Below are 17,077 nucleotides of genomic sequence, written 5' to 3'. Positions count from 1 at the left end.
TTAACAAAGCAAAATACCTCCTCGTACACAAAATTAAGCTAGGAGGAACATGTCTAGCAGTAGAAAAGGCAAGAAGAAAAGAGATAATTAATAACGATATCAAATTCCTGTCCTGCAAAAAATAAAATTTGAATAAACAATTGTTTTATCTTCATTTAGAAAATGCGAAAACAGATAAATTTATGGTAATTTTTTTATTGTAATAAGTGGTAAGTAAGAAAAAAGAAAGTTAAACGAAGATGCAAGATAAGGGCCTTGCTTAAAACGTGCTGAGCCAACTTTGCTTGTAAACTCTAGTATGGGAGATGGAAGTGAGTTTAGAAATTTTTCAAAAATAAGAACATCGGATTTTGAATTGTTGGCTACTGTTCCAGTGTCCAAACATTGTCTTCTTTTCTTTTGTTTTTCTCAGATTGTTTATTTTGTCTCAAAATGTGGACCTTTGACAAAGAAGTTATCTGGGCACTTTTATGTCGTTATCACCACTTTAAGACCGTTATTTTTCACGAAGCTTGAAGAAATTTAATTGTGTTTTCAGCAATGTTCACATAAGTTCCTCTGTAGACAAGGTTCTTGCGTCTTTCTATAATATTTAACATTTGCTGTGTTTCTTAGCTAAAGATTAATACTACATAAAAGCATTCAAAAGATATTAATACATTACCCTTAAATGTTAGTCCACATTTTAAAATTCTCAGCATTTAGGACAGGGCACCGAACACAAAAGTAGGAGCTGTACGCGCCTACCTACATTATATGAACAACCCAATTTAACGTTATGAAAGATAACTCAGCAAAATGATAAAATAATGCATAGAAGCTACATGTTCCTTTTTATATGTTTATTTCTCGTAGTACAGATATTTAACAGCACTCTTTTAAATAATTTAGTCTATGTGGTTAATCATCAATAGTGTCAGAGTAGTACTCAGTAGTTATCCTACAAACATTAAAATACTAATAATTAATTATAAATCTACACAGAAATAAAAATATAATATTTTGGGAAATTATATAGACCAAAAAATCAGATATGAGCCTACATGTGTATTTGGTGCTACCCCATGTGGTTACAGTAATACCGAAAGAAGTTGCTCTATATTTTTTCGGAAGATTTTTAAAAAATATCGTCTTGTAAAACTGAGATTATACCTGATGGATAATGGAATATAACTATATCATTGTCCCTTCTCTTCCTCTGCCTCCAAGGTGGTATCCTGTCGAGACGTTTCGCACTTACCATTTTGAACCTGTGCTATACGAATCCATCACGTTAAATGAACATTCTGGAAATAATGAAGTGTACAATTTATGAAGCTCCACTTTAAATAATTATAATTGTCTTGTTCATATAGCTCAGTTTTATTATTTGTAATATAAATCTGTTTTTGAAATACCTAGTTCCCTCAGACATTATATTCGCAGAAGACAATTTTTTTTACCAAAGACAGGCACAAAAACTCAATTAAGGCAACCCAGAATCAGTTTTCTCCCAACTCAGAGTCCTTATTGGGCATTTCTTAATTCTAATTAGACCTATTCAAAGGATAAATGAACCGACTAATAAATCAGTCCGTAAGTAGATCAGATATTTATAAGCTACTGTGTGTTTCTTTGTGTGATATAAGTATGTTAATCTGTAGAATAATACGTCTACAGTAATTTATTGTAGCAAACCAAAATTGACATTATAGCCCTAGATTTTGTATCTTGTTTTGGTGAAAAATCGGCCCTGTGTTGTTCATCATCTGGAACTATCACTGTCATTGCCGTCACCGATGTTGACAGCCTGGACAGCATCATTAGTCAGGGCGATCATTTCCTTGGACATTTCTTCAATACACGCGTTACCAAGAACAACCGCCTCTGCTTGAATCAGTGTTACCCCGTTAATACCGTCAGGTAACAAAGTTTCTTTTGCCATTTCTTTGTTTATGGGCCTGTCTTCGTGGTTGTATCTACGCTTCTTACTTGCAGGGAGTATTTCGGATATGTCATCAGACGCCCCGTTTCCGTCGCTAATTCCACGTTCGTCTTCACAAACGCCATTTTGTTTCTTATGAGGAAGGTTATCTATTTCGGTGTCGACATTGTCGCCGATAACTTCATTGGCCTGGCTTCGTATCTCTTCCCAGGCGAACGCAATGTCTCGGGACTCTGTTACACGGCTGCACACCACAAACCGGATGATGTACTTATCCTGAAATGTCGCTGCGATAACGTAGATATTCTTACGCGCCATTAGACGGTCATGGAGTCTCTTCGTTAGTTGGTTTGGGCCCTGGGAATGAACATATGAACTTATTCATCACGTATAATTTTATCATTCACTGAGTTATTTTTATTTTAATAAATTTCTTTCGCCAACAACGTGTTTTGGTTGGCTGTGTGTACATTTGACTCAATTGCATTAGATAGTAGGTACTTTCAGTAGGCTGGACAAATTAAATCAGACCTTAAACTAATACGAATTATGATAGTTACATTGATAACCGGATGTAGGTCTAATGATGACGCCATGAGTAGATTATTCTGTAATTAGATTTAATGACTATACTGACATGAGTCGGTTTATCAAGCGTTGAGAGCGGAGTATATCGCGAAATGCTTGCGCAATTTTAAGTGAACACTAAATACGAACGACAAATTAACAAATCAATTAAATAATATCATTGAGTAACAGGCTACATAAGCTGGTTTGCCTGGAATTTTTAACATGAAGATTTCCGTCTTCTGGGTTGTTACGCTGTGTAGTCTGGTCTGTAGGCAGTATGACCTCTGAAACGTTGGTAAACATCGACCAGACTACACAGCGCAACAACCCAGAAGAGAGAAATCTTCATCGCACTGATGACGGAGGCAGTATGACCTCTGAAACGTTGGTTAACATCGACCAGACTACACAGCGCAACAACCCAGAAGACGGAAATCTTCATACTCATCGCCCTGATGACGGAGGCAGTATGACCTCTGAGACGTTGGTAAACATCGACCAGACTACACAGCGCAACAACCCAGAAGACGGAAATCTTCATACTCACCGCTGTGAGAACCTCAAGTATTACAATTTTTAACATATTGCTAAGAAGTTTCAATATATTTTCAACTGCGAACCGCGACCTTACATCTAGAAAGACTAACAGCCCCTGATATAGTGGAGAGATTAAAATTTAGAGGGTTGTTAAAAAAATTTCGATATACAGTCTGTTCAACATTAAGGAAAGCCAGTAGAGAGCTTGATATGATTTACGTCAAAGAAATAATTAACCCAGAAGTATGCGTACGTTCTGTCAATTGCTTATTTGTCACTTTAACTTCGTTAAAACACAGGTAGATGAAGCTGACAGGTTAAGATATGGTTCTGAAGTTAAAGATACACGGAGCTTATATTCATGTCATGGCAGTTAAGCATAAAAATAACTTTACTCTTTAAACTGTGTTTGATTTAGCACAAAATAAAAATTTGCTCTGATGCTAGTAATTGTTACGTCCTTGAACAGTCTCGCGTTATAACCAAATCGCGTAATGAAAATACGCGTTATAACAGTTTGCCGTGTTATGATTGTTACCTTGAGACGGAAGCAGACCAGACCCAGGACGGCTTCTGTGACGACGTCAAAACGATCGTCTTCTCGAACCAGGGCCTCGAAATCTCGGGCCAAGGTGACCTGGTGCCGAATGTAGATTTGCAAGCCCTGGACCCCATACGACCTCAGCACCATCCATAACTTTAGCGCACGGAACCGGCGTGCCAGAGGGATTTGCCAGTGCTGAGACAGATAAAGTGAGAGGGTAGGTCTTCTGGATAGATCGAGGAAAACCATGCTCCACATTGGAATTCTATGGACAATTCTCCACATTCAAGTGAAACAATGCCACAAAATTGACATAACAAAGCGTATACTAAATGACACGGTTTATGCAAGACGTAGGGTGACGTAATCCCTCCACAGCCACACCTGAACCCAGAAAACCGGTTTTTAAAATCGCCCGTTTCCTTGCTCTATTCTCTACTTGTAATACCAACTGAAACATCACGGACTACAGAATAACAGATACATTTCAATTAAAATTGTGTCTCACTTTAAATGAGTCAGATGCGACAGCATTGTCCTAGCAGCTGGTATTTTTATAACATGTTAAGAGTCGTCTCAGTCAGTGGTGTTTTAAGAGTCGAAATAGACTATAACGACATCGATTTTGTCCTTCTTTTCATGGCAGCAAACATGTAAGTTTTGTTTTTATAGTATTGTTGACAGTTACCTACCAGCAGAATGAGGTAGCCATTTTACCACTATTGTTGGTAGTCACCTACGAGTAACACTTTGCATTACAATAATCTCACTCAGCATGATGACTTTTTATTGCACTGAGAGTTTAAAGAAATATCAATAATTTTTTTTTTTAAATTTTCACCATTAAAAGACTCAAGTTAAGTTACTCACCCTGTAATCAGGGGATAGTCCCTGGTTCTTATGTCTCAGATAGATCCGGTCCACGTCAAACGCTTCCACTAAGAGTCTGGAGTCTTTCACCCTGTGAATAAAGACCAATGGCTTCAGGACCAATGTCTGTTACGAGTATTAGTTGGGCCAGGACTCGATGGAACAGAGTGAAATTTCTTACACAGAGTGAGCATTAACGAAATTTATACTTTTTAAATTGATTTATTTTCTGTGTCAATTTAAACAGTGTAGAGTTCTTTTGTACTCACCCTGTATATTAAGTAAATTAAATCACTATAAATGCGATTAATATGAACATTGCTTACCACATGGCGGAACACTCGAAAGTCACGAGGAGCCATTTGTGAGGATTGAAACAGAATGAATCAGCAAATTGCAGCCCGTTCATCATGTGACGATACTCCGGACATACGAACGCTGATCCTGCAAATTTAAATAGCAGGACTAACTGAGATTTCACGTTCTCACGGGGGACTTCTGGGTTCTTGTGCCGTGTAGAAGTTTACAGACAAACAAACTGATGATGGCAGCAGTTACCTCTGAAACGTCTGTGAACTTCTGCGCGGCGTAACAAACAAGAAGACAGAACAATATTAACTCTCATTTTGATAAAAGGATCCGTTACTGTAAAAGTCTGCCGATGGACACTATCCTGAGAATGTTCTTTCTGCCGTTCACATTCGCGACCTATTTCTGTAAGACCCACTTCATTTTAGAGCCTTGATGGCTCAATCAGTATAATGGCTAGGCTAGGGAATGTAGGAATTGTGGCTTTGTTTCTCTCAGGGCAAAGTTTTTCTCTTCGTCACAACGCTCAAACCGGCTCTGCGGCCCACCCAGAATCCAATCCGATGGATACTGGGCTTAATTCCTTTGGGCCTCAAGAAAACTACTCGTCTCCCGTACGCCTGTATGGTGTAATTCTTAAGTACCAGCGACAACTTTACCGCCTTAATAGTAACATCACATGTTTTCGGTGTTTCATAAAAATCCTCTTTGCATGTCTTGTCTCCCCCATCAGAATTATCGAACGTCGCGATCTCGCGGTTAGAACTTCCCGTTTCGTATTTGGGAGGTCCCTGGTTTAAATCTTGACCCGCAGACTGCTATCTTGATGCGGGAATAGTACTTTGAATTAATGCCACGACCGTTTCCTTCCATATCCGTTCCAGTTATGGCTCATTAGTCATCATTGAACGCTACATAATCTGAGTTATAACGGCGTAGTTAAATAGGCCATTTATCAAAAGTTAAATATATGTCTTGCCTTGAAATGTATTTTATTAATGTAATTATGAATTGAACTGAAGTTAAAAGCGTATTTATGACGACATTCGTCGTTATGTAACGTTCTTTACCCCCCACGTCATCCTCCTCAGTTCGACTACTTTCGTGGTTAACTAAGTCTGTAACTTTCTTTATCGGTCATATAAAGTGTCTTAACTTCTTGTATGAAGAGTTTTTTTAACACTACTGTACTGTTAATGGCAGGACATAGGCAAGCAATGGAAAAAAACAGCTCGCTGCTCAAATATGATCCCTGCTTACGTTTTCTCTTCGATCAAAGTCAGTTTTCATTCAGTGAATTATGTGTGCTGACGTGCCACATTTGTAACATACACAAACATCTATGGAAACGTGAGAAATAAACAATGTCTCAGAACCATTTCTGTACCCCCACCAAATTTACGGAATTAGGAGTAATGTATTATCACTTTTAGTTGTTTTACTTTTCTTAAGGCGCGCGAGGTAGTGTGTTAAACGGCATTACCATTTTGTCGAACAAGGCAAGACCTGCCAGTAGACATAAGGTCGAATTTGTGGCTTATCAGTCCCTCAGAAAATGGTACGTATCTTTCATTATTTTAATATGAATATAAATAATTCATCAGTAGATACATTGAATCATCAATAGGTACACCAATAAAATCTTCTCGGGCAATCGGCCGCGTCAACTGGTTACCGTAGTAAACCGACGTTTCGGGAACCAACTTTGTCCCCATCATCAGGGTTCTGATGTGACTGGATATCTCGGAAGTAGCCTGTGTATGCACAGGCCAGTAACCAATTGACGCGGTTGATTGCCTTAGAAGATTTTGTTGATTGTAATCGCCGCGAAAGTCTGAAATCCTATATCATCAATAGGTAGTTTACAATTTACCATACAGACCTATTAAACTTGTATTTTTACAAAAAAATAAAGTACATATCTTATTGTTTAATGATTAGTACAACACTTTATAAAGCGAATGAAATATATTTTATTTCTGAGATAGCGTTATTTTAGATTTGTTGTATAACAGGCCTATACCTGCATAAGCAGCGTCTACGTGCATCCACAAGTTTTCCTTCTTGCAAATCGGTCCAAGTTCGTCGAGACAGTCGATAGCACACGTCCCTGTAGTGCCCAGAGTTGCCACAACCTTTGGAAGAGAAAAATATTCTATCGCTGCTGCTGTACGAACCAAATGTATTATTTTAAAGACATGTTGTGGTCTGAAATATTGCCATTCCCTTCTGGATGCTGTCGGTCTTCGAATTCCTACTCGGTATCTAAGGCTTTTTTACATTCACTTACATCCCTTCAATTAAAAACGGTCCTTCTGTTAGATGCGCATCAGCTGCTAATGTTGTCTGCAGGGACTTCGATATATTTGAAACAAAAATTGTTTCCCTTCAACACATTCTATAATAACTGTTACTATCTGTATGTCAAAATTAGTTTTATTTCGACGTACATCGAACGAATAGACCTCCGGATGTAGACGGATGAATGTGGAAGTTTCTTCAGCTGTTACTTTCTACTACTTCTAATAAATTGTCATTCAGATGAAGGTCTGTGCAGTTGAAACTTATCTAATAAATTCGTTCGATTTCGAGATAATTCGATTTATCAGTGATGCAAACACGCGAAAACTCTGCAATAAAAGGTGTTAAGTAAATTAGATTTCGAGTTGCATGGATATATCAGTTAGGAAAACAACGAATCTGCAATAAAATTTTGCGGTTAAATTCGATTTCGTGTATGACGTCAGCGCATGCCAAGGATCCTTAGTCGTGTACCCATACTCATATTGATGCCCTCAGAAGGGATTTTAGGTGCTCAGAACAATTTTAGAATATTTATAAGGAGATTTTAATGTTCGATCGACTATTTTCTACACTTTCACGTTTTATCTTAGAGAGTTGTTATAGGAAATGCGAGAACACAGTCATAATCTACTTCAATTTATCTTTCATTTCTGGTATTTATACGGTTCCCGCTATAAACTGTAAGCTCTTTCTAGTTTTCCTTCATCTATAAATGGTTTGTTATTCTTTGTGTATACCTATTAGTGTTCCATTCAAAACTATCAGGTGAAAAGATCTTGATTCATATATTTATATCAGAATTACCATCACACAAAGATGTGCAGATCAGCTTTTATCGTGGTCACTTCTATTCTGGCATATTATATCATACATTGTCCAAGTCTTGATCTACAACAACACTAAATTTTCAGCAATACGATTTCATGAAATTGCCTTTTTAAGTTTCACCGTCTTACAATTTTGCAAAAGATACTTCACAAGACGTAATCTGCATTAAGCAGCGAAATAATTCAGTAAGCAATAGTACTCACATAGAAAGGAATAAGACCCTTCTCCCGGTCACTTCTAATGGCCCGTTCTAACGTTGCACCTCGCAGCCTGCACTTGTGGTCTGAGGGCAATAGCCTCATGGTCACAGCGCCCAGCACACCCGCCTTCTCAACTGAGGAGTTGGACTGATCTGCAATTCACGTATATTTCAGTTACTTGCCGGAATGTATTTTTCTACAGCTTAAATATCTACAGAATGCACATGCTCTGTACCTGAAGAATAGGCGACGAGTTTGGCTCTGATCGTGCCCGCGTCCCAGTCAGGATGCACTTCCATCAGCTTCCTGACTCTGCATTCCCTCGCGGCCAGCAAGGTCACCAGAGTCGTCTCGCTGGCAGATCCCTACACAAATAAACATCATACAGGCTCCCATTGAAGATCCCAGCCACCTGTTCTTAGAAGAACTATCTCTTGTATATGGACATATGGAACAAATTTGTTACACAGCATTACTCCAAATGGTACAAGTAGATTTTTATCTGTGGGTATGCGTCTTCAGCCACGGTGGTCCAGCGGTTAGAACGCTGGCCTTGTAATCCTGGGGTCTCGGGTTCGATTCCCGGCGGTGCCCGAATTTATAACTTGAGTTGGGCAAGGCCGTGGTCTAGGCAACACGGAGTTTTCCTCCGGGGGCTTCCCCGGTTTCTCCGTGGCATCCCAACAATTACTCCATTCACACACAGAAGAAGGCAATGGCAAACCACTTCTGGATCATCTGCCAAGAACGTATATGAACAGGTCCCAGTCCGAGAAAAGGATGGAAGGATCCTGTTCATATGGACCTGTCGTCAGACAGAACACTAAATAATAATAAGATGAGGTGGTCTAGCGGTTAGAATGCTGGCCTTGTAATCCTGGGGTCTCGGGTTCGAATTTATAACTTGTGTTGGGCAAGGCCGTGGTCTAGGCAACACGGAGTTTTCCTCCGTGGCATCCCAACAATTACTCCATTCACACACAGAAGAAGGCAATGACAAACCACTTCTGGATCATCTGCCAAGAACGTATATGTACAGGTCCCAGTCCGAGAAAAGGATGGAAGGATCCTGTTCATATGGACCTGTCATCAGACAGAACACTAAATAAAAATAAAATAAATAAAATGCGTCTTCACGACCTGGTTGTATACAATTACATTATATAATTACCATCAGATTCCCACAAATTCCACTCTGCGATCTCCGATTAGACACATTATCGCTTACGTACCCCAGGCATTTCGCCAGTCTGCGTATTCATACAACGGTGTATTCTAGCGCGTCATATTTTTAAGGATCAACAGACAGTGTTTCACATATGACTGCCATACATTTATCTACCGTCTTCTTAGTTAAACAGCGTTTTCACTGCCGTGTTCTATGACATCCGGTGTCCACGTCGGTAATATCATCTCGTCTGCAGAGACTCCCCAAATGCCTCAAAGAGTCCCGGTCGTTGTTATTCCACTGTCATTGAGGTTCATTGTAGTTATTCAGACGGTCAAGAAATGCCTCGTCTTTGATGTAACCCGGAGTTTCATCACCTTGTTTGCAAGCAACCACCAGTCATGCCTCATAAACTAGACGAATTCGCTTGATATTCCCATACCCTATTTCTGTAAATAAAATGTAATATTATCCTTCCATCCGACCACTTGTCATCTACCTTGTGTCTTTAAACCGATCTCTTCCCTTCTGATAAGTTAATACGTACCTACCTTTCTATTTTCATAACATACGATTTACCTGTATGACTCCTCCACCGGACCCACCAGTGCAAGCCAGAAATTCTTTTGGTAAGTCCAGCAGTTTCGCCAACCAATCCATCATGATCACTTCTAATTCCGTGCACGCTGGACTCGCAGCCTGCAATGATTGTTTTTCATAATCATTATTAATCCACTGTAGCCCCTACTTTATGTTCGTGAAGGTAAACCGAAGACGTTTCTGTTCTGGTGTTATAATGGGAGAATTTTCTTTGAACCTTATCCCCTATCGAAACAGTAAACAGCGTTGGGAAAAAGTTCTCGCGTTGTCGGTCAGCAATAGATTTTTAACTTCAAAAAATGAACAGCAATAGGAATGAAATATTAAAATCTCGAAGGACTTATTTGGAAAGCCAGTGTAATCCAAACTCAAGCACTACTCTTCACTTTGTTGTTTCTTTACCTTTTCGGGCGTTTAGATTTATTTTTGAATACTTTTAACATGTCGTCACATAAGCGTGATACAGTTTCGATGCAGTGACGGACTCACCCAATTGAATCCCAGACATGCAATTCCTGTGTTGAGGATTTCTCCCACAATAGCAGGGTAAGAATTGGCTGCCGGGAAGTAAGCGTGGAAATGTGGTGACTGCCAGTGTGTGATCTGCAAGATAAATGCGTTTACGATATTAGTATTTGTCACCTGGCACTGGCTGTTCAAAGCGGCCTCCGGTTCCATCGACCTTAATAGTGTTCAAGGTCATTTAAACCGAAGGACTCATATTCGGAAGGAGGATTACGTAAAATGGGTTTCTGATTATCGTTTACAGTGTTGGTTTTATATGCTGTACTAATTACTTCACAGAACCGTTAATTATTAACACAGTGTTAAAATAAGAAAATTTCAGGGAAGATCTTGTGATATCAGTCTACGTTATGAAGGTAGAAGAAGCTATTAAATAAACTTGAAAGAATTAGTACGTCATTTATATGCAATATTTTTGGTAGTACAGATCCTAATTACGTTAGCATTGTCAGGTGTAATCTTCGCACAGTTCACCATGTTTATATGCCTCAACACATAATGAGGCTGTGATTTCAGGTTCTTAAGGCAACGACTTTGAAGATAATTGCCTTCTGGAATGTTGCGCCGTGTATTCTAGCATAAATTTTCTGACTTTTTAGAGGTAATTTCTACCTCCATCATCAGGTAAAATGGTGTAAAATAGGAGGACCTGTATCCGTCCGTCCATATAGTTAATATCAGAATTATTTAATGTTTTCCGATAAGATTTAGTAATGACGGGCCTGCATTATACGTTAGCAGATGTCTTTATTTTTTTATCTTTTGTTCTTATTGGTTCAATGTAGCCTTGTTTTACGTGAGGCCAAAATAGAACTTTTATTCCTTCTAAAAAAGCTCATTTCTAAATAATTGTAACCAGTCTCATGTGGTTATAGTAGCCGTCACAGAATTGTATAATTCGAAGTCAACGAAATCGTTCACTATTGCAACATGAACAATGGTGATCAGGCGAGTGAAAAGGAAGGAAATATCACCAAGCTGTGCTGATGACGTACAGACGCTCAGTAAGAGGGACGAAGTCATTCCGTGGCCTTGAAGCATGCAATTTGGTGACGTCTTCTATAGATGACACAACTAAGAAAGAATCTCCAAAGTTAGATGTACATACCCCTGGCATGATGACACGTTCCATGTCGGCGAGAATGTCCTGCCACTTCTCTGGCTGCTCTGGCGCGTCCCCCGGGATAAGTTTTTGTAGGTAGCCGGGCTCCACTGACGGTAGAACCGGTCTGGAACATTACGTAGACGTTTTAAACCATGCAGAAAACATCATGTGAACAAGTCCCTGCTTAAACCGGCTTTCCACAGGACTTTAAAAGTATCGGAATTTGCGCAGAACAAGATTGTCCCTTGGCGATTTGCGGCACTGAAGACTGATATTAAGTGCCTGAGTGGAAAAGCGTACGAAAAAAAAGACTGGCGTCGGAGGTGTTTAAAATGGGTGATAGGTGCAAAGACGATATTGTAATATTAATGCTTATTATAAGTTCAGATATAAAGGAAGTCTTTACCACCAAACTTGATGATTAATGATACGCCTTTTAAGGAACGTAAATGCCACGTGAGAAGTTTCGTAGTGCATATAAGGCTAGAGAGACAGAAATGATGTTCATCTTAAAGAGCCGGTCAATCACCAGTTTCCAAGTTTCGACATCAGCGATCTCTGGTGTCCACAGCAGCGGGAGACAGCTGACAGGCGCAAGTGACTCATCACAAAGGCCGCTGTGAGGATTCGAACTTGGGATAATGTAGGTCGCGGTCGAACGGTCAAAACTTCTTTATGTTCTGAAGACACTGAGTTCAAATACAAGCACGGAGACCGTCTACCCTGACTAAAGGTTTTCGTGTTTATTTTTTCAGTGTCTCTAGGAAAGTACCAAATATTAAGCAATGACCGCTTCCTCTCGCATTCCTTCTGATTCATCTTTCACTAATCAACCTATTAATTAACTATATAATTTGGCTTATTAATGACATCGTTAAATAAACTACTAATGAAATATAAACAAGAATTGGGAGAGTGTCTGAATAATATAATGAAATATGTAACATCGGTCTTATTCTACTTGTTTACGTATTTACTTCATAACTGTCTTCTCATCTAATCTAATAGCCATAAGATGTGAAGTTAAAACAGTGCCGATAAATAATCCACAATTTAACATATAGGATTGATTATAACTACCCGGAGGATGGAGGATGAATTAATCCATCTTTGGTTGTCTGTCCGTAAGAATTGCTTGAAGTCAGTATGACTTAATTTCCTTTTACTGAACACCCCTACAGTCGAAGTAGCGTCTTCAAACAACCTGACACTATAAATCCTGTAATAAAAATTATAATCATTTATCCTGAATGAGATTATTTTAGTTTTCTTCATCTTCTTCGGGAAAATGGCTTAGTACCTTAAGTCATATCACAACCGTTTCCTTCCCCATTCTTACCATTTATCATTCACTAACGATCCTATCATTTGACGCCATATGTGGCTTAAGAAGGGGGTTATAACTCACCTGTCACGAATGTTTTCTATGTAGTCAGCCACGAAATCAACAGCAGCCCTGGCGAATTTGCGAAATTCGGTGACGTCCATGTTGCAGAATGCAAGCCGCTGCTCTGAGATGTCGTCGTCTTCAGAACAAGTGTCAGCTGTCTCGTCCTTAAGCTCGCACTGCGTTGTTTCTGTCGGTGGGAATTATAACAATAGATGAGAGGCAACAGAGAAATTAACCAAAGGATACGAGCTTTTGTATGCCGTCATTTAGAAAGTTAGTCATTATATTACAATTGAAGCTGTTTAAATTTAACAGTAGACTGGCGACGTGTAATCGGGTTGGAAATAACAAGAAGATAGACAGTAAAAATGTAGTTCAGAAGACAAAAGAAATAATTGGTAGTGGTATGGGGGGATGTGAAAAAAAGTTAGAATGTGACTGAATGGTAACCTATAATTGAAAAGATTATTTCTACGATACTGACTGTTATCCAACTGTATTTCTTATAAGAGAGAGTTGATAATTATTATGATAAGAAAGCAATAATTTTAAAAAGAATCTGTTTTATACAATTTACTGCCCCAGGATTAGCCTGGAGAAGCCGAAGGAAATAACAGAAACCTGCCTTTCCAACTGATATTCGAATCTGATATATCCCGTAAACAAATCGAGTTGACAATTTTCCAGTAGATAAGTCGAGATTCAGAATGTTTAAACAGAGGATGGGCATGGCCACCGGAAAAGATGTTCATTCACTTTTCTCCTCTTTGTGCGTAACTGTAGTGGCGTCTGTCAAACATGGTAATAAACCTTCGTGTTCGATAAAGAACGGGGAATGTTTTGACCAGCTGGTTGACTGTAAGCTTCTGAACAAACGTTGCCGCCTAGTGGTTGTCAGTTCTTCATATTACAAACGTCCCTTTTTCTAATATCGACCGGCTGTCTTAATTTAAGTTTTTTTTCGATTTTACTCAGTCCCTCCAGGGAAATTGTGCGGTATTTTAAATTACCACTTCCTTCCGTATTAATCTTTACTCATTATTTATTAGTCAACTTATTATTCTACGATATATAGGCTGAGCTACTAAGTAGTAAGTCATGAATAAATAAAATATGTTGTTCCACAGGGTTATACAGAACTGTGATGTAAGGTACAAACCAGATTTCGACTGCGTTCAGGGAAGAATTATAACTCGCCATTCCAGACTTCAGCAGTTCTTCACTGTTATATACAAACTTTAGGGGGTGACGGAAGGCTCGCTTCATTTAAATTATGTGATTTCATGGCGCACTGCCGCAGGCGTAAGAAAGTGTCCTGGCCACTACTCTCGCTTTCACCTTAAATGACGTAAAAGGAAAGCAGCCTGAAGAGATATTCTGGTACTCGCGTACTGAAAGCTACGCACACGTGTGAGGTTGCTGGTAAAAAAGTTAACTTTACAGTTAATCTCTCGAAATATACGTGGTGATGAATGATCAATTGAATAAATTATTTAAATAATTATTATATTTGTTTACCGTCAAATCACAATAAAATAGTAAGATAAGATAATTAAAATGTAAGACTTGAGGTTCTCACAGCGGTGAGTATGAAGATATCCGTCTTCTGGGTTATTGCGCTGTGTAGTCTGGTCGATGTTAACCAACGTTTCAGAGGTCATACTGCCTCCGTCATCAGGGCGGAGGCAGTATGACCTCTGAAACGTTGGTTAACATCGACCAGACTACACAGCGCAATAACCCAGAAGACGGATATCTTCATAATTAAAATGATTAAAATAATTAAAATATCATCTTATGTTCCATATCGAGCATTCGATTTACATCGGAACATTCACAACATGTTTCGGTTTATCAAACCGTCATCAGGTGTAAATTATAAACTTTTAAACTCAAATTACAATTATTTATAGTTTTTTACAATTTTATCATCTTTCTCAGTATATTTTATGGAAGTTGTGTCTAGATATTATTAATATAACATTATTGTTGAGGTGGTGTTATTGATGTTTATACCAGTCTGTGAAGTAAGAGATTCGAAAACATTAATGAAATATGATTGAATATAGAAAACAAAACAATCTCATGAACAAATTATCTCATATAGCATGTCTTCTTCGGAAACTAATACCCCTTCAGATAGTCATGATATTCTTCGCCATTTATGGTAACATGTTGTGTTCATAACAGCCCACCATTTAGATCTATACTAGGCGAGATTTATCCATTTAACATTCTCATATACTATACTAAGGCGCCACAACCAAGATAACAATGCTTCTTTACCTCTGTTAGAACATCAGATCTCACAAATTCAAATTAACTTACCAGATTTTGTTTTTCTTCTTATTCTTCACTTCACTGATTGATAAAGTAGATCAACAAATTGTACATTCATGCCACTCGATTATTACAAGCAACAACAATTAAGCCTATTCAATTTTTTGTAATTTAAATTATTTTCTCCGGTTTGTAGAGTAGATTATATTATTAAGTTGTAGATCTGTGCTTATAAACTACAAGCCTAAGCCGTGATAACATATTTGCTTACATGAACCTCATTGCCTCACTTCTTAACTACAACTGGTGAATTTGTGATAGACGCCCCTTCCTACTGGAAGTGACATAACTTAGTCTGCGGTTGGGTTGTGTCATAAAAATAATTGTTAATGCCTTCTGGGAATGTGTAAGTGGTACTTGTAATAATAAATGAACAAATAAAGAAATTAACAAGAAATTAAGACGAGGGGAAAGTGAGAGAGAAATGAAAAGACAAAAAAGTACCATGAACCACTATCACTTCGAAGAATAGTTCAGGGGTTCTCAAAGTTTTAAAGGCGGGATTGTCTGTAACTGATTAACATGGTTCCATGTATGGTTTTACTTCAAAGATTCATAATTGTTACAAAAGGCCAAAGAGGTATCTGCTTTACAGAAATTCTAAGATTATTGACCATGTTGACAAATTTCGACTATTCGACCGCCCATATAATTTATCCCTCTGTTTTTTCTGATGTATCTGTTTTATTTTTATTTCTGGGTTTGTATGCGCAATATTACCCATCACATGGACGAGTATAATTCTTTTTTGAAGTTGCATTTTTGCGATTAGAGAAATTTTTCTACTTAGAATATTTGAAATATGATCTTCGATACCGATATCACCCTACTGGTAAACATTCTTAAAGTTCGAATAATTGAGGACGGTTCCTTGCCAAAAATAATTTAAAATGAAACAGTGACTCCAAGTTCCTTCCATTTTATTTAACGAGTTTTATTAATTTTTTGTTAATTTAAGAGCTGTGATATAGCATTAAATTATAAAAAATGTGGCCAGTTGTACCAACATAAAATACATTAATATTTTATTTTTGTCATTTATGAGACCTATCCTAGAAAGTAGAACAGATTAAGTAACCCGTTACATTTTTATTACTTTATTATTATGTTGATTGGACATTAATTGCTAAATCATATGCGTGGTTCCAATACAAAATAATACCTATATCTTTATCACAAATCGTACTTAATACCTGTATTATCGTCCGTCTGTGTGGAAATCATTATCTGACTGACGAATTACATGATCTAACTTTCACTTGAGGTCGCTGAGTAGTTATTGTTTATTTTGTATGCGGAAGGTATTTTGTTTGAATGCAGATGTGAAGGACGTCTATCCTTATTGAAGTTATCCACAATACCCTATTAAAATTCAGGCGAACACTGGAATTGCATCTCACCGTTATCTATTTCTATCAGGCTTTATTTGACTCCCCATAACCTCTGCACTACGACGCAAAGTATTATCTAAACGCTTGTGCAGATCTTGTGATGAGTGATTGCTTCTTAATATTTTACCGACCGAGATATCGGTAATGCGAAAAATAGATTATTTTATATTTCCATTCACCGGAAGGATCTAAATTTAAATTCAGTAAATGTTTTACATCTCTATAGATTATTTTGATAAAATTATGAGACCAAGCCTATTTTTTATGAATAATTTTACAAACGTAAATTATAAATATAATTTTATGTTTACCGTCCATAATTTTACAACTACGTAATTTCCAATTAAAATATTAGATGTCGCGTTGTCTACCTATTTCCACATTCCCCGCATTCGAACGGTATCCTGTTCGAATCTCGACGGATTACCTACTGGCCTGACCGACAATTTTCTGTCTGTCTTGGAGAACGCTG

At 38.0% G+C, this 17,077-nt stretch overlaps 2 protein-coding genes across 4 annotated transcripts in view; one reads left to right on the top strand and one right to left on the bottom strand.

The window, feature by feature from the left end:
• Lim3 (Lim3 homeobox protein) overlaps positions 1-17,077 on the top strand; it is a 166,431-nt gene that overhangs the window by 2,937 nt on the left and 146,417 nt on the right. The gene's annotated exons all lie outside the window — the stretch shown is intronic.
• Positions 828-15,465, bottom strand: LOC110834472 (aromatic-L-amino-acid decarboxylase-like). Of its 2 annotated transcripts, none has more exons than XM_022073672.2 (12): positions 15,203-15,465; positions 12,893-13,061; positions 11,488-11,608; positions 10,344-10,457; positions 9,834-9,953; positions 8,322-8,451; positions 8,090-8,238; positions 6,778-6,889; positions 4,772-4,889; positions 4,446-4,536; positions 3,570-3,770; positions 828-2,281 (listed from the first exon to the last, which is right to left on the bottom strand). In XM_022073672.2, the coding sequence occupies exons 2-12, from the start codon at positions 12,970-12,972 to the stop codon at positions 1,745-1,747; spliced, it is 1,773 nt and encodes a 590-aa protein (XP_021929364.1). In that variant the 5' UTR covers positions 12,973-13,061; positions 15,203-15,465; the 3' UTR covers positions 828-1,744. The 2 variants fall into 2 exon arrangements, with proteins under 2 accessions (XP_021929364.1, XP_021929373.1); XM_022073681.2 differs by lacking the exon at positions 15,203-15,465 and adding an exon at positions 14,034-14,110.

Source organism: Zootermopsis nevadensis, unplaced genomic scaffold (assembly GCF_977971745.1).
Source record: "Zootermopsis nevadensis isolate Lab colony 2312 unplaced genomic scaffold, Znev_1.0 Znev_ptg000021l, whole genome shotgun sequence".
Taxonomy (NCBI): domain Eukaryota; kingdom Metazoa; phylum Arthropoda; class Insecta; order Blattodea; family Termopsidae; genus Zootermopsis; species Zootermopsis nevadensis.
Note: the sequence above shows the minus strand (reverse complement) of the source record. Positions and strands in the feature narration are given on the sequence as shown.

Excerpts from the sequence above, each read along its gene's own strand:
- LOC110834472 (XM_022073672.2), bottom strand. The coding sequence starts at position 12,972 with ATGGACGTCACCGAATTTCGCAAATTCGCCAGGGCTGCTGTTGATTTC. Across the intron at positions 8,239-8,321 it reads ACTCGTCGCCTATTCTTCAG|ATCAGTCCAACTCCTCAGTT; the intron begins GTACAGAGCATG and ends CGTGAATTGCAG. Across the intron at positions 4,890-6,777 it reads CGTAGACGCTGCTTATGCAG|GATCAGCGTTCGTATGTCCG; the intron begins GTATAGGCCTGT and ends TTAAATTTGCAG.